The sequence below is a fragment of the Camelus dromedarius genome, chromosome 1, assembly GCF_036321535.1.
Source record: "Camelus dromedarius isolate mCamDro1 chromosome 1, mCamDro1.pat, whole genome shotgun sequence".
NCBI classification, from domain to species: domain Eukaryota; kingdom Metazoa; phylum Chordata; class Mammalia; order Artiodactyla; family Camelidae; genus Camelus; species Camelus dromedarius.
Genome location: NC_087436.1, coordinates 53,514,623 through 53,538,616, shown reverse-complemented (window position 1 = coordinate 53,538,616; position 23,994 = coordinate 53,514,623). Strand labels below are relative to the sequence as shown.

At 36.7% G+C, this 23,994-nt stretch overlaps 1 protein-coding gene across 1 annotated transcript in view; it reads left to right on the top strand.

Moving 5' to 3' along the window:
- The window catches only part of METAP1 (methionyl aminopeptidase 1), a 56,803-nt gene that overhangs the window by 8,877 nt on the left and 23,932 nt on the right, over positions 1-23,994 (top strand). The window contains exons 2-3 of the mRNA XM_031469072.2: positions 17,693-17,744; positions 23,154-23,266. Coding sequence (XP_031324932.1) covers positions 17,693-17,744; positions 23,154-23,266 — 165 coding nt within the window. The remainder of the gene's footprint in view (positions 1-17,692; positions 17,745-23,153; positions 23,267-23,994) is intronic.

Genomic DNA, 23,994 nt, shown 5'->3' with positions numbered 1-23,994 from the left:
CCTGCGAGGTCTCCTGAAGGAGGCAAGTGAAGAACCGGATTTGGATAAATTGAAAAAAAAAAAAAAAGGTGTGTATTAGGTTGAATGAAGGGAAGGACATTCTCTCCAGGGGAAGGATGTGTTTATAGAAATGGAAGCAAGCTGAGGCACGTGTGTAACAGCAAGTAGACTAGCTTTACGGTGGTTAAAAGTGTGAGTGCAGAAATATAATGAAATAAAATGATTGTTAGTAGGGAGAGAGATCTTGCCGTTCCATTGAGTGTGTTTTTTCAAAATGTAAATATCTCCATTTGTTTTTCATTATAAAAAGCAGTATATACTCTTTGCATAAATTTAAAACAGACGTGTATAAAATGAAAACTGTTATGATGATATCCTAAGAGAATGTTAACAGTTTATTATCTTTTCCGATTTTTATGTATGTATTGCATAAAGGTTAAGAGCATGGATACTGTCTCGAAAGGGCCTGCATTTATTTTTTAAATTTTTTCTGTTTTTTGTTTTTTTTTTACTTTAAATACAATTTTTTAAGGTTACTTTCCACTTAACAGTTATTACAAAATACTGGCTATATTCCCTGTATTTTACAGTACATCCTTGAGCCAGTCGTACACCCAGTTGTTTGTACCTCCCTCTCCTCCACCCCTGTATGGCCTCCTCCCCTTCCCCACTGGTAACCACCAATTTGTTTCAAAAGGGCCTTCGCTTAAAACTTGTCTTTGCTGCTAATTAGCTGTGGGTTTTTTTTACATGTTAATTAATCTCTCTGTGCTTCAGTTTTCTCAACTGTAAAATGGGAAGTAATAGTACCTACCTCTTAAAGAGTTGTGAGGGTTAACAGCATTAATACATAGGGAGTGCCTAAATTAGTGCCTTGGTATGTGGTACACTTTGAATTACTAGCTGTTTTTATCTTTTCAAAACAGAAATGGGATCATTGCTCTGTATTATATACAGCTATACAGTTTTGTAACTTATTTCTTAAAAAATGAATTTCTTCTTTCTTATTATGGTAAAAAACACAGAGACATTACCGTCTTAAACATTTTTAAGGGTACAGTTCAGTAGTGTTTATTATATTTACATTGTTGTAGGACATATCTCCAGAACTTTTTTTTAACATTTTTTATTGATTTATAATCATTTTACAATGTCATGTCAAATTCCAGTGTTCAGCACAATTTTTCAGTCATTCATGGACATATACACACTCATTGTCACATTTTTTCTCTGTGAGTTATCATAACATTTTGTGTATATTTCCCTGTGATATACAGTGTAATCTTGTTTATCTATTCTACAATTTTGAAATCCCAGTCTATCCCTTCCCACCCTCCACCCCCCTGGCAACCACAAGTCTGTATTCTCTGTCTATGAGTCTATTTCTGTCCTGTATTTACGCTTTGTTTTTGTTTGTTTGTTTGTTTGTTTTTGTTTTTGTTTCTTAGATTCCACATATGAGCGATCTCATATGGTATTTTTCTTTCTCTTTCTGGCTTACTTCACTTAGAATGACATTCTCCAGGAGCATCCATGTTGCTGCAAATGGCACCCTTATGTTGTCGGTTTTTATGGCTGAGTAGTGTTCCATTGTATAAATATACCACATCTTCTTTATCCAGTCACCTGTTGATGGACATTTAGGCTGTTTCCATGTTTTGGCTATTGTAAATAGTGCTGCTATGAACATTGGGGTGCAGGTGTCAGAGCTTTTTTTAATCTTGCAAAACTGAAACTACCCATTAAACAACTCTCCTTTGCTCCCTCCTTGCCCTGAAAACCACCATTCTACTTAATTTGAGGTGGAGAACAGCTTGAGTATTTTTAAAGAGACGCTTTCCAGGTGATTCTAGTATGTATTCAGTACTGAGAACCACGCTACCCCATGTCAGCCCTTAAAACTGATAAGATATCTGTTGGTGCTAAAGAAAAAAGTATGTTCTCCTGGGGTGAAAACTCAGGCTTTACCTACTAGTTGTGGGTGGTAATCAATAGACAGTGCTTTGGCACTTAAGTAGGTGAAGAGCAGGGCAGTGAGACAGAGTGCTCTCAAAGGAGTATCAGTGAGTACATGTGCCCCATTAGGCGTGGGGTGGGGTGTGGGGTGGATACTGTGGAGAAGATAGCATTTGTCATAGACCTGACGACACAGAGGGAAAGGTGAGTGTCAGGAGCAGCTACACCAGGTCATGCAAGGGAAAGGAGAGTGTTGTGTTCTCTGGGGGACTCTCAGTCTAGTCAGGTCGTTGGTACATTTTTCAGAGATAAGGAGGGGAAGATTGCCCAGGTCAGAGTCAGGGGTTGATTCTTCAGTGTGTGGAGAATAAGAAGTCACTCAGGGTTTTGAGTAGTCCTAGTCGGGAAATGAATGGGAGAAGAAAAAGAAAGAGATTGTGGTCCAGGGAAGGAACACCATTCAGATGGATATACAAGAATGTTCCTGATGCCATCAGTGATTTTTGAAGACTTGCTTCATGGCCTCAGCAAGTAAGAGGTAGGTAGGTGTCTTTCTGTAGGTGAGAGGTGTTTATTATGAGTATTTTGGTTCCTTGATTTACTCGAATTTCCAGATATTTTAAAATACAATCCTTTGGCTAAGTAAGCTGTTTCATGAAACAGTTCCTCACTTTATTTAATGAGTATAATCCTGTTAGTCCTCTTATTAAAAAGCTGGGATTTGATGTAAGTTTCATGAACCGAGTATAATGCAGTCTGAAATCCTGTGAGGAAAATACAAGGCAGTTTATTTATTTGAACAGCTACTTTTCAGTGACTGTGATGAATTTCAGAATGCTGATGATGGCTACATTGAATATGGTTGGGAGAAGAATTGATGTGGTATAGAGTCAATCTGTGTACTGTAAGCTTCTTGAGAATACCAAATAGTCTGAAAAATGTAAAGCATGTTCTGCTTTTCTAGGGGGACATTCATAATCTTGTTGAAAGTGTTTTTTGCTGAAGTAGAATCAAAAGGGATTATAATTTATTTATTTATTTTTTTATTGAAGTATAGTCAGTTTAAAATGTGTCAATTTTTCATGTACAGCATAATAGTTCAGTCATATATATACATACGTATATTTGTTTTCATATTCTTTTGCATTATAGGTTTACTTTAAGGGGGGGTTATTTTTAAATCTTGGTAACTGCTCCATAGTGTGTGACTTTTCAGAATAGGTATAAATAGAAAACAATTTTCCATGAATACTTAAGGTATGTACCTTAACTTAAGGTGTGTACCAATACTTAGATGTTGGCCTTTACACGTTATCTTAGGCCTCGTACTCTTTCTACCATGAAGTGACAAAGGAGAAGGCTTTTAAAATATGGTTCCTTTAAAAAAAATTTATATTGCTTTTAGTTTGTTCAGAATTTACCAGAAAATTGAATCAATAGGAGAGATCACAATGAAATAGATAAAGTGAATAGTAGAGGCAGTAATTGCTAGAAGGTTTATTAGAACAAGTGTCATTTCCCACTGTGGAACAGGAATAGTTTTACAAAGAAGGTAGTATTTAAAATTCGTTATTGTCATCTTCTAAACTCTTGAAAGAAGGTAAGGTTTGACTGGAGGAGAGGAGAGCATCTGATTATTTAAGCTTAATTGCTTTGAAAGGTAAGATATGTATAGAATTGGTCACAGGAATTGGTCCCTGCTCCTGTCTGAGTCAGAGCAGCCCTTTTTTTCTGTTTTAAGTACAGAAGATTGCTCTAGATTTCTTTTTACAAGAGTACTGTGGTCAGTAGGAGTAAAAGGAAAAACTTTTCGAACCTACTGAGATACACTCCAGATGGCAAGCATTTGCAGTTAGAATCGAAAAGTTTTTGTTTATTTAAAATTCAGGAAGATTTGAGGGGAGGGTGTAGGTCAGTGGTAGAATGCATGCCTAGCTAGCATGCTCGAGGTCCTGGGTTCAATCCCAGGTACCTCCATCAAAAAGATAAATAAGTAAGTAAACCTAATCCCCCTCTACCCCTGCAAAAGAAAAAAAAATTCAGGAAGATTTGATGTTTGGGTTTCTGGATGTTGCCATATTGTAAATAACATTACCTTCTGAGTGGAAAAACTAGGAGCAATCAACAGGTAATGGTGAATGTGTAGACTTACTCACAGTAAGAGGTGGTCACTGACGACAACATTAGGAACGGTATGAGTTTGATGTGGAAAAAAAAAATGATCATTTTTCTTGATGCCACTCTGTCCACCATAAGGTGATGTCCCCCATGGAAGAGACTGAAAGAGGTGGGATGTGTGTTTTGGCCACTGTGGGGGCTACTTAGTTGTGGGGCAAAGAGTAACTTGTCCATTCGCACTGTGCGCAGCAAAGTATAAATACATTGCCTTAATGTTGTATTAATTGGTATAATCTCCTCTTCAAGTGACAAGGTGCCTTAACTCAGAATGAGAAAATTTGTCTTTTGGGTGGAGTCTTCATGCAGCTGGAAAATAGTGTTCAACTTAAAATACTGGCTGTGGAAAAGGAACCTTAATATATATACACAGTACATTTTAGAGATTATACTAATTATTATTTTTAAAATATGGCTTGGATTCTTTAAAAGAAATGCACATGGCTTAGAGTCAAAATATTCTATAATCCTTACACCCTATACTAGGTATTTCTTTCAACATTTTCCCCCAGTTTTATTGAGAAATAATTGACATATATATAAGTTTTATATAAGTTTAAGGAAAACGACATAATGATTAGATACAGTATATTGTGAAATGGTCACCACAAGTTTAGTTAACATCCATCACCTCACATAGTTACAATTTTTTCCCTTTGTGGTGAGAACTTTTTAAGATTTACTCTTAAGCAACTTTCAAATAGTCAAAACAGTGTTGTTAACTATAGTCATCATGTTGTACATTATATCCACAGAAGTTATTTAATCTTTCACCATTTAAAACAAATTATTTTGGTATTGAATTCTCTGTCTCTAAAGAACATGATTATATTGTTTTGAGTGTGGTTTTAGGCCTTCTCTCTGGGCTTCCTGGAATGAAGGAGGAGGGGTTAGTTATTACACTCTCATCTGCCATATGCCTGTCTTCTGACTTGTAAGCAATTTTGACTGCAGAGTCTTGTAGTCTGCTTGCCACTTAATAGCTTTGTGACCTTGGGGAAGTCATTTAACTTCTGCATGTCTCAGCTTTTTGCATCTGTAAAATGAGTACTGTGTAAGTAGTACCTTCCTCATGGGGTCGTTAGGAGTTAACATGTGTAAAGTGATTAGAATGGAGACTAGCACCCACTAGGCACTATGTTGGTGTTAGGAGTTACTATCAATTGATTACTTTATGGTCACTTTTCCTTTCCTGTGTGACTCCTTTACTTAGTTTTTTGTACTTTAATTACCCCAACCCTTCCTTTGATTTTTGTAAGCCTTTTCTTACTATATTTAAACATACTTGGTGTTCTACCACTTGGTTTCATGTTCTTGAAGATTCTCTTCTACAGTCTTCTGACCTCTCCAACATGGATTAGTTGATCTCTATCTCTGTTTTTTGGGGGGGGGGCGGGGAGAATGGGGAGGGCATCATTTCACATCTTCCGGGGTTTTCCTTTATCTTCTCTGGTGTATCATCCCCTGACTGCTGCATCTTGCTATGTATTTCATGGAAAATTTCCTTGAAAAATAACATTTAGGGAAAATATTTTCCTTTCTAGGGTTATAAAGCATTTGTTTCTAATTAAAACCACATATGTGTGGCAGTTTTGTATTTTATATCCCTTAGTTGTAGAAATAATTCTGGTGTTACTTTAGAGTTAGATATATATAGGTATATATATATCTCAATAATAGTAGAAGCTATTAAATAGCAGTTTTACATGGAATACCTTAGTTTGGACCCAAAATAGGTACTTTCAAATTCAGGAATGCTTTTTGTATATTGAGTAGTCATTTAATATTAATTGATTCATTTTAGCAACTGTTAAACCTATTTATTGAAAGTTTTAAGATAAAAACAACCAGGTGTTAGAGTTGTGGAACTACAGTGTGGCAGTGTGTTTGCTAGTCTCAGTATCTTTGGAACTTACAAACTAGGCTTGTTGTATCTTCTTAAAATGACATTTTCCTGAACTTTTTAATGTCACTGTATTCCTTCCTCTACCTTATGTCTACTAGGTCTTCAGTAAGTAGGTAGTTTTTGTTTTATTTTGTTTTCTTTACTTGAAAATGAGGGAGAAAGGACTTGACTTGCTTGTAACCCTCCAGGAGGGGTTAAAAAATCTTGCTGTATAATATGCTGGCAAGGTTTGCTTATTTTCATTATTTACAGATTGCATTTTACCAGCATGAAGGACTAGTAACCTAGTGGAATGACTTGCTTAGCATTTGAAACTTTTCAGTAGTACAGTTTAAAGTTAATAAAATCATTCTGTTTATGTAAAGTCCTTTCTGGGAGCTGCTGATGCATCAGGATGGTTAAATTCTATTCAGCGTAGTTTTGATACTGAGTATTTTTCTGTGTACGTGTTTTATTTAATTCTAAAAAAATCTTAGAAATTGTTTTATTATAGTAATATTATTTTTTTGTTTATTAAAAAGGATAATTTGGAGGGTATAGCCCAGTGGTAGAGTGCATGCTTAGCGTGCACGAGGTCCTGGGTTCGATCCCCAGAACCTCCATTAACAACAACAACAACAAAGATAGTTCATGTTAGTTGTAGAATTTAAAGTTATGGATACCTTCTCCCCAAATTTATCTCTAGTTCTCTATGATTGCTTTTAACAGTTTGCTGTGTATCCTAGGGAGTTTTCAAGGTACATGGTACATCTCTTAATCAGTGTATTATTCAACAGAATTCAATAAGAAATATTCTTGATAACATGGTTTATTATAGTGTCTAATAAAGAAAAAATTATTACTGGTAAGAGAATTAACATACTTACAGTGATTTATATCTCTACAAAAAATTGCTTCTATAGATGCTTAAAATGTATTTGATAAGATTCAACACCAGTTCATAATATTATTTTAAGAATAGAAATAGAAACAGTGTAAGATTCCTTCAAGTTTATTCTTTTTCAAAATTGTTTTAGCTAGTTTGTTTGCCTTTTCATATAAATTTTGGAATCATCCTTTTCTATGTTAAAAAAGAAGTCCTTTTCGGATTTTGACTGGAATTTCTTGAAGCTTATAAATGGATTTGGGAAGAATTGACATCTTTCCTATATTTAGTCTTCTAATCCCTGAGCACAGGATCTCTCTCTATTTTGATTTTACTTGATTTCTTTTATCATGGTTTCTTTGTTTTCAGCATCCAGCTCTTGTATGTGTTTTGTTAAACTTGAACTATTTTTTTAAACTGGGTCACAATTTAGTAATTGTAAATGGTATTAGTTTGTGTAATTTTCCAATTAGCACGTGGCTAGTATGTAGAAATTTGGTGGGTTTTTCTGTGTTGACCTTGTGTTTGTGACCTTGCTAAACTGATATTTTAGTCTGGAAGTTTTTTCCCTCGGTATTTTAATATAGATAATTATGTCAGCTTTGAATGGGGACAGTTTTATTTCTTCTTTTCTGGTCTGTACGCATCTTATGTTTTTCTTGCCTTATTGCATTGTAAGACTTCTAGTGTGATGTTGAAATATGACATCCTTGTCTGGTTCTTGATCTTAGGGAAAATCATTGTGTCTTTCACATTAAATATGATATAAAATGTAGACTTTTTGTAGATGATCTTTATCAAGTTGAGGAAATTCTCCTTGTTTAATGAGAGTTTTTTTAAATCATGAGTGGATGTTGATTTTTCTTTCCAACTGTATTGTGGATTTTTCTCTTTCTCCTTGCACTTCTGTTTTCTGTTTCATGTATTTTGAAGCTCTGTTGTTAGATATATACAGTTTAGACTGTTATATCATCTTAGTTAATTGACCTTTTAAAAAATTCATTATGTGATTTTCCTCATTACCCTTAGTAATTAATTTTCTTTGTTGTTGTCGTATAGGTCCTGAGGCTCTGTTCACTTTTTTAAAAAATCTTTTCTGTGTTCTAGTGGGTTAATTTCTTTTGGTCTTTTACGTCACTGAATCTTTCCTTTGTCATCTCCATTATACTATTGAGTACGTCCAATTAGTTTTTTATTTTGACTTACGTATTTTTCAGTTTTAAAATTTTTATTTGGTTTCTCTGTATATATTCTTTCCTTTTTGAAGATTTTCTTTTTTTTCCTTTGGTTTAAGAGTGTTCTTGGTTGCTTGTTGGAGCATTTTAATAATAGCTGGTTTAAAGTCTGTGTCAGTTATGCCAAGTTTGGTGTCATCTTAGCATTGGAGTCTGTTGATTCACTTCCCTTGTGAGTTGAAGTTGTCTTGGTTCTTTATATGCTGAAAAATTTTAGATTGTATCCTGGAGATTTTGAATATTACATTATGAGATCTTGAGTGTTGTTTAAATATTATGGAAACTATTGATATTTTTGTTTTAACAGGCAGTTAATCTGGTTAGATTCAACCTGTAAATTCTACCCTGCCTTCTTTGTCAGCGTCAGTTCAGTTTTCAAAACCTTCTCAGTGCTATTCAGATCTGTTCCTGAGACCTGGACGGTGTTCTGTTCTCACAAGTTCTGTTCTCACAAGCATCAGTCATTTGTGTCATGAACAGCTTGACAGGGTCACTTTCTGGAGCTCCTTCCTGGTACTTTTGGTCCTCTGGCCAGAAAGCTGTGGTCTTAGTTACCTGCTTTGCTGCACACTTTATGACTATGCCTGTGTCTGAGCCAGATGACAGGAGGACAGAAGAGAAAATAATGGGCTTTGGCCCCATCATCTCCAGACCACAGCTTTACTGATCAGAGAGGAGATGCCTCTTCCTTACAGCTTTGGCTTCTACAAGCTCATGTTGTGGGTTGGCATCTCAGGTTCACTTGGAGTCTGGGGTTGGGACAGGACAGAAAAGAAAAAAGAAGGTGAATGTTGTGCTCTGAGCACTAGGAGTTCCTTTTCCTGTTCCTTAAGACAGAATTAGAGGACTTGGGGACTGCTCTATGTTTGTGCCCTGGTGGTCGCTTCCATGTTGCTCCTGGTGATTTGGGGTTGGGAGATGGTAAACTCATCACCAGTTCAGTGATGTGTCACTTTTTGGCCTTCCCCAGTCTGCCTGCTACTTTTACTTTTCAGAGTCCTCAAATGGCTGCTTCATACATTCTGTTCAGATTTTATAGTTGGACTAGATGTGTGAATCTGTGACTTTTGTCCCCGTAGCAGTCTGACTACTGATGTCTCTGCTCAATTTTTTTTAGTTATTTTTTTTTTTTTTTTTTTAAAGCCTGGCTTCCTAAGGTTTGCCTTTGTGTCTTCATAGCTTAGAATTTGGCCAAGCATTGGTCACAGATTGTGCTCACCGTGAGCCAGTGGCCTGTGATAGTCTGTTTTGGCTGGAGGGTGTGTTTAAACTTTAGGTTCTTCCCAATTCTTGCACCCTCTCCCACAATGTGTGGATTCTGGGGCAGTGATGCTAGTAAGCTACAAAGCCCACAGTAATCCCTAGCTGCATAGTCGCCATTAAGTTTTCATAAGCTAATAATTCAGGACAGGTTTGACACACATGTTAATGATATTTGAGTGCATTGTCTTTTAAAATTTAAAATGTAAATTTCTTTCAAAAATAATAAAATTGTTAATAATTAGATTTGAGTACTTATTATTGACCATACATTTTACATGGTTGTTTTCCCTACGCTACAGTTGAGGAAAGTGGTACTTAGAGATACTAAGATTTTTTTCCTGTGTCTTACTGCTAGGAAGTGACCAAGCTGGGATGCAGGTCTGACTTCAAAGTCCATGATTTTGCTATTGCCCTTAATTTAATTTTGAGTTTGAATGTTTTAGAAAGCCATGGGAGTTTTGAGTTGTCCCTACGTAGAAACCCTTTATAAATTATGAATTATCCTTAGTAGCAAATAAGCAGTGATTTTTTTTTGGTATTAAAAATTAGGTGAAAATACTAATTTTTTGTCACATTTTAAATGCTTTTACCTCTCTTCTCTGATGGTTCATTCCCCCTCCCTTTCTTGATTTAAACTGGTATGTAAACTTCTGTGTTCTCTAAATGAATCAGTTGGGATAGAGATATTTTATTTAAGGAAATATGCGTCAGCTTCTGTGAGGGTAAAAAAAGATGCTGGGTTATGCAGAAGTATTTTGTTCACATAACCTATTTAGAAAAGTTTTATAAATAGGTTGTATCAGGTTGCCAACTATATAAAGGCAGATCTTATTTTGCAGTTTTGATATGCATGCATTTAGTTACTGCAAATCAGTGAAAACCAGTCTCCCAACAACACAAATGACATGAAGTACAGACTTTACTGCTAGCTCTTCAGCCCTATATAAATCACAGGTGTGCATCCTGATCATAACCAATCCCTCCACTTCTTTCAAAGCCTGTCAGCAATTGGTCACTGTGCAACTGCCCCTCAGGTCTCTTGCAGACAGCAGAGCCTAATGGCATTGCTTTCTTGTTTCCCAGTGATAAATTTAGGTGACATTTTACAAAAGTGGGTAATTGAATAACAAAGATGAAAGTGCAGGAAAGAAATGCTAGATAATGCTGGAAGTGCAATCTAAATAGAGCATAAATGGAGTTGTAGGAGAAATAGCTGACAATGGGAATGCTGTTGACATTGCCCACCATTCTGGAAACTCTAGGCATGCAACCAGAGGAACTCAGAGACAGACCTGTTGACATAAAAGAGGAAGATGGCTTTGATGGAAAGAATGATGGTGTCGCAGGGGAAGTGACACCAACAAAAAACTTTACATTGAAAGAATTCCCAGAGATATTAAAAGTTCAAAGGATAAAATTTGGAAGCTGTTCCAGACCGAGGAAGGAGTAATGACAATTTGCCGAGCCTAAAAAAAGATGCTCACTCTGTTTTCTAAGCTATCCAGTGAGAAGCGGCACACGTGTTCAAAGTAGTCTTGGTAAATTTTTAAACAAAGAAATAAAATACCTTAATTTTCAATATTTCTAATGTTTTAAATTACAGTATACTAAACAAATACTAGTTTTTACCCCCCCCCAATTTTCTGTATAACCTAAGAGTAAGAGAGTTTTTAATGTTTTGACAAAAAGTTTTAAACGTCATGAAACAATTGTAATTTTCCTTGTTGATTATGAAGACTGCTTTTTATGGTAACAGCTTGTATGGTGGTTTTTATGGTTCCCCACTACTATGCAAAGCAAGAACTGCTTGTATTAAAAATCAGTTTTATGCAGTTCTTCAAGACTATCCTGTGTATTAACGGAGTTTTCATTTTGGGTTTGTGGGTAGAGATCAGGGATGCCATGAACTCAAGTCTTTATCAAGCTGTTCCTTCATTTAAAACCCTTTAATGGCTTTCTCTTGTCATTAGACCAGAATCTTTAACATGATCTGACCCTTGCCTGTGTCTTTACCTCTCCTCATAGCATTGTATTTATTTTTTTGCCCTTATGACTTAAACTGTGTAGTTAATTGTGTAATTAGCCGTATAATATTTGTGTGGAATGGGCTTATATTGTTCACTGCTGAATGCCCAACATATAGCACAGTGTTGTGGTCTTAATTTGCACTCTGTATTTGTATGAATGAATGAATGAATAGAATTATATGCACATGTTTATATGTGCATGGATATGTTCCCCCCCCCCCCCCCCCGTGGAGGGGAATGATTACATTCCCAAGATTCTCAAAGGATTCAGAGATCTAAAAAAGTTAAGTATCATACTACAGGAATTGATACAGTGAAATGAATACTCAACCTAGATGGTATCATTAAACATTAAAGATGTTCACTTTCCAGTCTCAAATTGCATTTGAATATCTGGACATACAAGATATATATGTTCCTGAGCAAGCATTTTAGATTATTACATTGTCTGTAGAATGTAAAATTCATTTTAAAAACTGCTATCTGTGTTGGGTTACATTAATATAGTAGCGTTAAAAAAATTATCAATTACATAAGATATATGACAGTCGAGTTGCTGTTGAGTGGGAGACTGGCTGCTTGGCAAATTTCGTCTTCTAGAAAATTGTCAATTTCTCCTAGTTTTAAAATTCTGTGTTTTTCTTTTAACATTAACTTGTTTTTTTGGAAGCTAATTTAATCATATTTAAACTTCTTAAAAGGAGTTTATTTAGCAATGGGTATATATGTTTTAAAAAAATTTTGTCGTATGGAATCTTAACTCACAATTATGTTTCTTGATTGAATTTATGTTTATTGTCTCAAAGTCACAAAGGTAAAATGTCTATAATTGAGATAATTTTTGGTTATTTAAATTATTTCGCATACCTAGTCCAGTGCTTTTAACTTTTAACTCTCCTTCCCTCTTTCCTATTTCCTGTTCTCATCACAGTTTCCTTACGTCATTTACTGATTGATTCCCAAACTCTTCCATAATTGTATAGAACTCTCAATACTTTTAAAGACATGTGGCATTTAATGAGTTTTATCCTGGAAATGTGTCTTTTGGAATTCTCCAGCCAAAACTTGCCCCCTTGGCTTGCTTCATAGCACCCACCCTTACATCGCTCTTCAGGCGTCTCTTTACGTCTCTGTCTCGTCTGTATCACACCTTTCTCTTCCTTGGTTTATTCTCACGTCTTATGTAATATCTCCTCCAGTAGCTTCTTGAGAAAGATTGTATGAGAGAGAGATTTTTAGGATTCTGCATATCTGAAAATGTCTTTATATGTACTGATACTTCATTTCCAGTTTGGCAGGTATAGAATTCTAGTTCAGAAATTGTTTTCTCAGAGTTTTTATGTTACTGCTCCATTTTCTTTTAGCTCTCAGTGTTGTTGAAAAGTCTGATACCTTTGGGATTCATAATCCTTTGCATACTGTCTCCCTCCCATTTCTCTGGAAGCTTATTGGATTTCTCTTTTGTTCCCAGTATTATGAACTTTCGTATTGTATGCCTTGGGCAAGTTGATTTTTGTCCTTTGGGGACTCTTTTCAGTCTGGCAACTACTGTTTTTCAGTTATGGAAAACTTTAAGTTCTTTGATCTGTCCTCTCTATTTGCTTTCTGAAACTTTATGATTCAGCTTTTAGACTTGGTTTAATCCATTGTTTCAAAATACCATCTCTTTATTTTAAAATTTTTTGTCACTTTGCTCTACTTTTGGGGGAGATTTTCCTAACTTTATATTGAAATATTCATTTCTACTGTCATTTAGAAAATTTTATAAGAACTTATAATCTCTTCCATAATTACTTATAAAATAGAATCATAGCCTTGTAAAGTCAAGGAGTATCTAAAAGTTCATCTGTGTTAACCCCGTTCTGTCCAGAAGTCTCTGTATTGTTGCTGATATATATATATATATTTTTACTTTTTTGTATATATATATTTACTTTTTTCATAGTCTTCTGCTTCTTTATGTCCTGATTTCAGTGATGGCAGGAAAAGGGATAGCTAGGCTGAGGGTGTGGACTATGCTGGTGCTTGGAGCAGTTTAGGATTTTGGATGGGGCTGTGGGGGGATGTTGCGTGCAGGGCCCCGGATCTGCCTTCAGTGTTTTCAGGGAAGACTGTTCACAGCGGTGCTGGGGTACTGACTCTGTCAGTACCTAGGAGTCGTGTAAGCCACTTGAGCCATTCTCAGCTCTCGTTAGCAGGCGTTCAGTTGATTTATTCTAAACTGGCATAATAAAAATGAATTGAAAGTTGTACCAAGCATAACTGGAATGACGATAGTGTGCCTGGGGTTAAGGAAACACTGCAGTTAAGGCCTGGCAGTGATGAAGAGCTGCGTGCGCCTCACATGTCCCATGCTGGGGTTCTGCCTCTGGGCCTGGCTGGCTCAAATTGGGGTTCTCCGACCTGCTCTTCACTCTCTTCCTTCCATCCATGCCCTTTTCCTTGCTGACAGTCTTCCTGCATGGACATCTCTGCTGTAGGCTGGACTGGAAGGAGGAAAATGAGTAAGCTCCAGTCTGTCTCGCCACTTTTGCCAATCATACCCATAAGGAAGAATAGTTTGGAGAGGGGAGGAAGAGAAGAGGTTGAAATTGCTGACGGAGGTTAGGTTTCTTAAAGTAAGTCGTGTGCCTTTGGTTACCCCATTTAAAAATTACAGTGAATAATTTCAGAGTTGACTCCATAAATAAGTACATGTAAGTGGATAAAGCTTTGGAAGGATTGTAATTAATCAGTCTCTCACCCTGTTTCAGTGTAGTGATTGGACTCATTTTTCTGGTGTGCCCTGATGTCTTGCCAGTTGCTGTGTTAGTTTCCTGTGGCTGCCATAACCAGTCCCCCAAACTGAGTGGCTTAAAAGGTATCCATTTACATTTCTGGAGGCCAGAAGCCCAAAATCAGTTTCATTGAGCCTAAATCAAGGTGATAGCCTTGCTTCCTCCAGAGGCTCTAAATGATGGCATTTAAGGCCAATCTAGACAATCCAGGATAATTTCCCTATTATGAACTCCCACTGTTTTTGAGTTTTTGTACCTCATAATTCAGTGCAGTTTCTAACCAGTACTCTTATAAAAACTAAAGACATGCAGTTTTTTTTTTTTAATAATGTCTCTCTTATTTTTTCTATGATGAGGAGGCTGAGAGTATACATGTTGAGACTGGAATAGCAGCTCCACAAAGTCATTAGGGACCTGAGCTTCTTGGGGTGTGCCTGTCGCCTTGTGGTCACAAGATTGGGGCTTCACTTCAGGTGACATGTCGGGGTTTGGAGCAGGGAAAGGGCATAGTAGGAAATAGGTGCTGCTTTGCTCAGAAGCTTTCCAGAAGCCCCATCCAACAACAGGGCTTACATTTTGTTGGCCAGATGGCCACATGGCCACCATCAAGGTGGCTGGAAGTGTTTTAGCTGGGACATCACAAGTCTCCTCCAGATGAGTTCTGTGGCTGTTAAGGAAAGGGGAGAATGACTGTGGAGCAGGGAGCTTGCAGTCTGTCCTAGAAAGTGATGAGAACAGTTCACATTTTCATCTACAACTAGAAGACTTTTAGACACAAAGCTTTACTTTTTTTTGGTAGGGGGAGATAATTAGTTTTATTTATTTATTTATTTTTGGAGGAGGTACTGGGGATTGAACTCAGGACCTCATATATGCTAAGCATGCGCTCTACCACTTGAGCTATACCCTCCCCCCGAAGAAGGCTTTTTTGTATATGATCACAGTAACCTTTGTTTTCCAACATCTGTTGAGAAAACCTGCTCAGTGCCAGGCATGGTGGTAAGTAAGCATTGGGATGTCTGTCAGTGGCTCCCATACATTGGTACTTGCTATGTGCTAGATACTTTAACTACTTTCATATATGTTATTTACATTATCTCCTTTAATCTGCTATCTGATCTTCTCCTGGAGATAACCCCATTTTATAGGTGGGGCAACTGAGGATCCATGAAAATGGTTAGTAATTATCATTGTCTAGATTTAGAGATAAAAATTAAGATTTATAAAGATGTAGCCAGTACATGATACAGCTTAATCACACCCATGTTTTCTAGTTCCAAGTTTGGTGCTAAAATCAGTGCTTTGAACTGAGTGTGCACCCCCAACATCCACCCATCCACATACTGTGAAATAGTGAGAAAGCATGACCTGTAGTCACATAATCCTGGGCTTGAGTCCTGATTCTGCCAAGTTTGGTTTTGTTATGTGATAGGCAAAATATCTAGCTTGATTTGTCGTTTGTAAAATAGGGACAGTGCCATCTGTCTTGCGGGGGGGAGGTTGTGAGGATGAAATGAGATACAAGTGTATAGTGCACATATTAAGTGAATGGTAATTTATAGTTATTATGATTGTCGTATTATAGTTCAACATTGACTTTTCTTATTCTGTGAAAGGTTAATACTGAAGGAATTACTTATTCCCAATTTAGTTCTTGGGACTTTCGATTAGTCATAAAAATCCTCTCATGGCAAAATCATAGAAAAGAAACATTTGTTTTTCTACCAATTTCCTGTGACTCTGGGGTTGAGAGGAGCCGGTATTTGTGCCAGTTGTGAGTGGTTTTTGCAGTGATAACAGATGGGAATAACTCTATTTTCCCTCCTGTATTCCCTCTGTTTTCTGTGGCTGCCACAACAAATTATTGCAAACTTGATGGCTTAGAACAACACACATTTTTTTTTATCTCACGGTTCTCTATGTCTGACACAGGGCTCAGGCTAAGGTCAGGTGTTGGCAGGTCAGCATTCCTCTCTGGAGGCTCTAGGAGAATCTTCTCTTTGCCCCTTTCAGGCAGTTCCTTGGCTGGTGGCTCCCTTCCTCCCTCTTGAAAGCCAGTAATGTGACATCTCTCTGACTCTGCTTCCATCATTACATCTTTCTCTGACTCCTCTGCCTTCCTCTCTCACCTTTTAAGGACCCTGTGATTACATTAGTCTCATCTGGATGAAGCAGGATAATCTCTCCTCTCAAAGTCAGCTGATAAGCAGCTTTAATTCCCCTTTACTGTAGTTGTAAATTACCATATTCACAGGTCCTGAGGATCAGGACATGGACATCTTCAGGTGCCGTAATTCTGCCTACCATATCTCCCACTCTCCCCAAAAGACTGAGCTCAGTTTTATCTTCAAAACTGAAAAATCTTTGATGTTGCAGATACCTTTTTATACACTGAAGTCATTTGAGGTGGTACTGGGAGGTGATGGGTATGAGCTGGGATGCTTGACTCAGCTGTTGCTGTGTGTGGAAGATGTGAAGCGGGTACAGGGGAGGTGGTGCATATGGGCCTGGGAGGGAGAGACCAGCCTCTCCCAGGCCCTCGGGTGATGGATGCAGGGAGAGCGGCTTTAGCATCACTGGTGTGATGGACTTTGACCACATAGTCCTAGGGATTTTTTTCCTTTTATTTTTTTTCCTTAGCGTTCCTATCTGTGAAAAAAAAATGCAAATTTTTTTGTGTTTGCAAAGTCAAAACATTTGTAGAAATTTGTGAAATTTCTTAGTATTTGTAATGATTTATTTGAGTAATTTTAAATTCTTTGAAGGAAAGACTATTAAAATCAAAGCAGAAATAAAATCTGTGGTTGAATTCAGTTTTCTTATTAAGTTCATCACTTGATTCAGTTTACTGTTTGAATTCATTTTCTCAATTCAGTACTGAAGTACGTCACATGAACGTACTTTCCTAAGTGAAAAGTCTAGTCTTTCTAATTATTTATCCATTATGATCAATATGCAGCTACTGAAACTCCACTGCTTGCCAGGCACTCTGCTTGGCTCTGGGGATAGAGAGGTGAACGTGATACAATCCCTTCCCTCTTGGAGCTTATAGTTCAGCCTGGTAGGGCTTGTCAGCACGTAGTAAACAAAGTGGGCATGACTAACTAGGAGTCGAACTACTGTAAATCATGGAAGAATCTGCAAAATTTACCTTGTTTTTTCTCTTGAGTGTGTGGTTGCTTCCTTGGTTCAGGATTCTTTTCAAATACTTCGTAAAATTGAAATATAACTGTGACTGCTATTTATAATATAGACTAATTTTTTTTTTTGCTTATTTGAAGTGTGTAATCTGAAGTTTAGGTTGCTTTTTGGAATGAATTTTAAAATAGGTTGTATCATTTATTAAGCTTTTCCAAATATTTAACATAATGAAATTATGGATGTTGATTTTTGCAAGCAGAGTTTTCAATGACTCTTACATACAACATTCCGTAAAATGTTTCTAATTAAGGAAGGCCTGACATTAATTTTCATGTTTGTTCTTTTAGGAATGTTTTAAAGGAAGTTGGGCTACTCACAAGTTACTACATAAGAAAGCGAGTAAGTAAAATCACACACCTATACCATTTGTCTTAGAAGTGGCTTTGTGTAGAAGACAGTAATTCTTCCAGTTCTGAAAGTGTATATTTAAATGTTCTGACAGTATAATCCCGAAAGTTAGAGTTCAGACATTTTTTATTCTTTGTGGTGTGTAATCATGTAAATAAAATATGGCTGAGTAGTATCTTTGTTAATCTTGTGTCACATTTGCAGCATGAAAACATGAGATGGTTGCTGCAATAGTTGGATCTGACTTGAGCAATACCTGAGATTGTCCTAATCTTTTGGCGCCTGGCACCCTCTTTCTTTTGTTAGAAGTGTTTGCAGGTTATAGTCAGGGCCACGTAAGAGATCTGGCTTTATTTAATCAGAAATCCTTTTTTTTTTTTTTTTTTTGTTTAGTTTCAGTTTAAATTGCTTTGTCTAACTCAAAATTGTTATCACTGTTTTTTTTTCTTTGGTGTTTTGATGTTATTACTTGCAGTCTAATGTTTAATTTTCTTTTTGAAGTTACCTGGTGAGACACCATAAACTGTTGGCTGCTTCTTAGCTGTTGCTGTCAGCCACACTGATCTATCGCCGATTCGAATGGCCTTTCCTGCTCTGGTGACTCATCCTGTAAATTCACGCCACTGGTGTGGCTAGTTCAGGACAGCTCGTCATAGTTACCTGAAAATTGCCAAGGGCATTCTGTTCTTATAACATTGCCATCCCAGTGGATGAAGGCTTGGCTGATAGCACATGGTTCTTGGTATAAGGTTTCTTTTTCAACTTACTGATCTTGGTATTTTTTTATTCATTTACTTTATATTTTTAAGGAATTTGCCAACTTAATAAAGTTTGGTAGATTGTTTTATGTGTATCTGTACCTTAAAAATCTCACTGAGGTCAGTTTAACCACCATTTGAAGGAAAAGGAAATAAAAATTAAAGAAGACATATATTCTGTGGCTGTATAAAGTGAAGTCGACATTTAATGGAAACGCTAGGCTATTGTGGGAGGAAATGTGGTTAGAGATGAGGAGGAATGATTGTGAATAAATGAGTTTGTAAAAGCATAAATGACAGAATTTATTAGCCTCAAATCAAAGTATAAAGGTAGATTTAAATAATGCCATTTAACTTTATTCACACATACTTTGAATACTGTATATCCAATGTGTTAGGTATTTTTAGAGCTCTCTGAGCCAGTGATTAACATTTTATACCCAGAAAGTTAAAGCACAGGGAAGTGAAGGATTGAGGTAAAACAGTATGTTATTAAAAGAGCTTAGAATGGGGTCTCTACTCCGAGCGTCTGCTAACTCGTTGAAGTGTTTATTGTTTATTCACTGTTGGATTTCTAAGGGTAGAGCTATTTCATTATGACTTACACTGCAAGAGAATTAAACAGCTGACCTTCCCTAAGTAAAAAGAGCATGATTATTACTGCATTGGACTGTTAATGTTTTTACTTACCATTCTAGTATTTAGAAGTATGGTTCCATCTTTCAGATTGTGCCCTTTTGGATCTTGTGGGATGATTCCAGCAGTGGGTGCGCCTAATGTTCTTGTTCCCTTTGGGCTGTGTTGAATAGAGACAGCCCTCAGCTTGCCAGCCTGTGTCTTTCACATCCCCACTGATAAATTGACCTCGACTGCACCACTGTGGACGACAGTCGCAGAGGAGGGAATCGTGTGTGATCTCCAGAGCTGAGAAGAGTGTTGGGAAAGGAATTAGAGGAAAGGAATGTTGGACTGGGAAGGAACCAGGGCATCTTAAAAGATAGCACTTTACTCCAAGAATTAATAGTGAGATAACATAGCAAGCGGTTCGTATTATGAAGATGATATTCTCAGGCTTTTTCTTCTTTTTAAGCGTAATGTGTACTGATCTCTAATTAAAGATGACTGATTTAGATTTATGTTCATTTGGGCTATTGGTCTGTAATTTGCTTTTAATGTCTTTGACTGGTTTTGGCATTAGAATAATCCTGGGCTAATAGAATGGGAAATGTTTTCCTCTTCCATTTGCTGGAAGAGGTTGCGTAGAATTAGTGTCATTTCCTCTGTAAATGTTTAGTAGGATTCAACCCAGTGAAACCACCAGGACCTGGAGTTTTCTTGATTGCAGAAGCTAATCAGGACTTAGGAAAATTTCAAGTGTGAGTTAAATGACTCAAGGGCAAAATTTATGTTTTATGTGTCAAAGTAAAGAAGCCCAGTTAGATTGTAAAGCCCCTAAAGGCATGTTAATAGTGATGCTTAAGTGCCTGTTTCCCACATGTGTCTGCTGCCAGAGTATACATAGTAGTGCTTACTTTTAGTCAGATCTGTAAAAGTTGTAGCACTTAACATCTCAATACTATAAATTGTATACTTTTTAAATATGTCGCTGATAATGTTCAATGTGTTTCTTTGTCTTCCATTTTCCTAAAGTAAAAGGTGGAAGCGTTTGACAAATATCTTTTGACTAGCCAAAAATGTGATGTAAAAACTCCATTAAAAAAAAAACCCCAACAAACCTCTAAATAATACTTTTTATTCTACTCCTCCGAACTTGTGTGCTTGATTTTTAGATTGCAGAGGGAAGGAATTGAAGGTATTAGGTGATATTTCAGAACTGGTCCCAGCCAGCTTTGTGAGCATGTATTACTTACTTTAAGCCTCACCTCCAAAATGTTGAAATCATAGGTTTGTTGTGAGGGTTAAATAAACAAATCCATGTAAAGTGCTTAGCATGTGTACAGTGCATGGTAAGTGCTCAACAATCATTTAATAATCATCTCCAGGGGAACTGAGTCAGAATTGTGATCAGAAAATTCTGTCCTGGGAGAAGCTTAGATATGTGCAGTTGTTTGGTATCAGCTGGCTGGGGGTGGTGGCCTGCACAGAATCTGAAAGAAGTGGGTGATGTACTTGGGGCCTGACCTTGCACAAATCACATACTCTTTGACACTACTTGCAGCTCACCTGGCTCTATTGCATTGTGATGTTTGAAAGACAGCTTAAAGGTGTTGATTTATGCTATCCTGTGCTTTCACAGTCTTTTGAAAAAGACCAGTTAGTATGCAGTTTTGTTCCAACCCCCAGTCCAATTCATTTTTTTTTTTAATTGTAGTATAGTCAGTTTACAATGTTGTGTGAATTTCGGGTGTACAACATAATGTTTCAGTCATACGTACACATACATATATTTGTTTTCATGTTCTTTTTCATTATAGATTACCCAGTTCATATTTATTAAGTATCTATTATGTGTCTAGGACCTAAGGTTAGATCAAATTGATCCTAAAATGTAAACTAACTTACTTTGGAATTGTAAATTTCCTGAAATAGGTTATACCAAGAGATTAGAAGAGAACTTGCCATATTTCATTCTTACTTGTCTACATAGCTTTTAGGTTTTGTTGGAGGTTTGCTTTCAATTCTCTTTTGAAAACAGACGGTAGAAGGTTTGGAATCCAGATTGGCAGGAAGCTTTAAAAGGTTTTACATCCTTCCTTTCCCCTGGACCCTCCTTAGGAGTGTGATAAAGCCAAAAGTCTTGCATCTTGATTGCTATTCTGTCCTGTGTTTCAGGTGAAAATTATAGTTTTTTTCTTTCTGTTTTTGTTATTTGGGGGTGCAGGGGAGGTAATTAGATTTATTTCTTTTTAAGTGGAGGTACTGGGGATTGAACCCAGGACCTCATGTGTACTAAGCACGCACTCTACCACTGAGCTATACACCCTCCCTTTCTCCATCACAGGTGAGAATTATTCTTGAGGTTCATAATTCATACAAAAGCACCTGATATAGTCATAGCTAAATCAGGTATCAGTTGGCCTGCATTTTGAACTATTTTCTGTGTGTTTGACCCTAGTGGCAATGAAGAGTCCATCTTTGTCCTGGGATGGAAATAGTTTTCCTATTGATATTAACATTCACAGAGGCTTTCTTGAACTTCATAGGGGAGAAAGATATCTAAAATTCAGTAGCATACTAGAGCCTCTCTTTTCCTTTTCTATTCTTATTTTTTATTCTTTTCTGTTCCTTTACTTTATATGTAATGTTGTAATTGTATTCTCTTCCAGAATAATGTGGATGGATTGGCTGCATTTTTACATTCTTGTCAGTTGCACCTCAAGGGCCTTTCAGTCCCAAACTGACCGACCACATGCTCTGTGGAGAGAGTCCTGAACTGGGAACTAGCATTTCCACATTTCTCTGAGCATGTGAACCATATACTGCCTCAGTTTCCTCATCTGTAAAATGAGGAAATTAGACTAGATTGTTTTGTTGTTGTTGTTGTTGTTGTTTACTTCAGTCACTATGCTGGATACTATATCCCCAGAACATATTTATCATATGATGAATTTTGTACCTTTTGACCGCCTTCACTCATTTCACCGTTCCTCTTTAGCTTAACATGATATGGCTTCATCTATTCTCCCCATTTTGTGTCTTAAATAGATTGCTTAAAAGGGAGAAATTTTTTTCTTTTATTTTTCTTGTATATTGCCAAAATTATTTGAAGTCTGACCTTTAAAACCTATAATAGCGTGACAGTAATCAGGAAAGGATTGATATGCATCGGGAGGTGTATAGGCTGCTACTTGGGACAGAGGGATTTGACTTTCTGCTATTTGAAGTCTTAGTAGTTTTTAGTTTGTGATAAGAGAGGCCATCAGTGTGCTGACATTAGACACCACTGAGGTTCTGTTCTGTGTGAAAAAGATTTTTAGGTGCATTTCAGTAAATATAACATTATATATTAACTAACTAACCTGATAGTAGGGTGTGTGTTTGATTCTTAATTTTTCTAATAAATTTGCAGTAACTTTCTATTGGCTGTTCCCTTATCTTTCTTTCCTACTTCCTTCTATTATCCCCTTCCTGAGAAAAGGCAAATGATACTCATAAAATTTTCAAAGCAGCATAAACTATTGACTTGAAAGTTACTCATCAGCTAAGTGAGGCTTTTTTTTTACTTTAAATTTGCTTTGGGATTATTTAGGATCTGTTCTTTTAGTAAGAGCACAAAATGCATTTGTAGTATCTGCTCTTAGTGGGAAGTTTTGCCTAGGTTCAGATTTTATATTTTAAAAAACAGGCTTTTTATAAGTTGACATTGTACGGAGGACGTGTTTAGCATTTCCCTGAGAAAAGGAGTTTGACTACGAGCTGTTTCTGTCCGACATTGTGGAAAAGCCGAGAATATGTTTCGACTGGGCTTTTTCTCCCCAGACACTTAGGTCTTCGAGGAGTCGTAGGGCTGTGGACATAGCAAGAAAGCAGTGGCTTTGGCGATTTAGGCTGGGGGGTAGTTTGCTGGATTTTGTGCCTGGGCTCGTTGGCTTGGTTTCCAAACACTGATAGTTAAAAGCGTGCTGCTGTTTAGAGGCTTGACCCCTGAGGCATTTCTTTCTTCCATCCATCCGTCTTCCAGAAGATGAAAAGGCCAAGCGAGAAGTGTCCTCCTGGACCATGGAAGGTGATATCAACACTGACCCTTGGGCAGGTTATCGATATACTGGTAAACTCAGACCACATTATCCACTGGTGAGTAAATAAGGTAATAAAAATTTAACATTTTTAAAAACCAGTTTTCAGAATTTTCGGTTTCTTAAAAATGATACTTGTAATTTAATTATGAATTATATTAAGGATTAAGTTTACATTCTAGGTTTTTAGCTTTTATGGTACATTATTTGGAAGTTAGTAAGGGAGAATTGGCAGTCATGGATACAGTAGAAAAAATTTTAGATGAAGGATTAAGACTTACTTAATTTCTAAAAAAGAATGAGCTAGAATAGATATTTCTAGGCTGGCGTAATGGTAGTGCATATTCCTACTTTCCTGAAATTTTTTACTGTGCTATTTGCCTAAATTTAGATACGGCTTTTCCGCCACTCCTGCTTCTTTCTGTGTTCTTGGCAGACTGACTTCAGAGTCTTAACATAGGGATTGACTTGAAATTTATTTGTCATCCTTAAATATTTAAAAATTTTTTTACTGATGTTTTGTTTTTATAAAAGGAATAATACGTCTTTCATTTTTAAAGTTTGGAAATACATCAAAAACATAAAGTTTCTTTAGCCATAGCTCCCAGAGATAATTATGATCAGGAACATATTGGTGTATATTTGAGATATTATTACTGTTTTTGGCTCACCAGATTGTTTGGAATGACATGGGCATCTTCCTTGTCTGTGTGTAATCTGAAATCCTTAACGGCCTTGGTCACTCTCCCTGGTTCTTTTGTATCCTAGGAAAGGGGGTGGCATTAG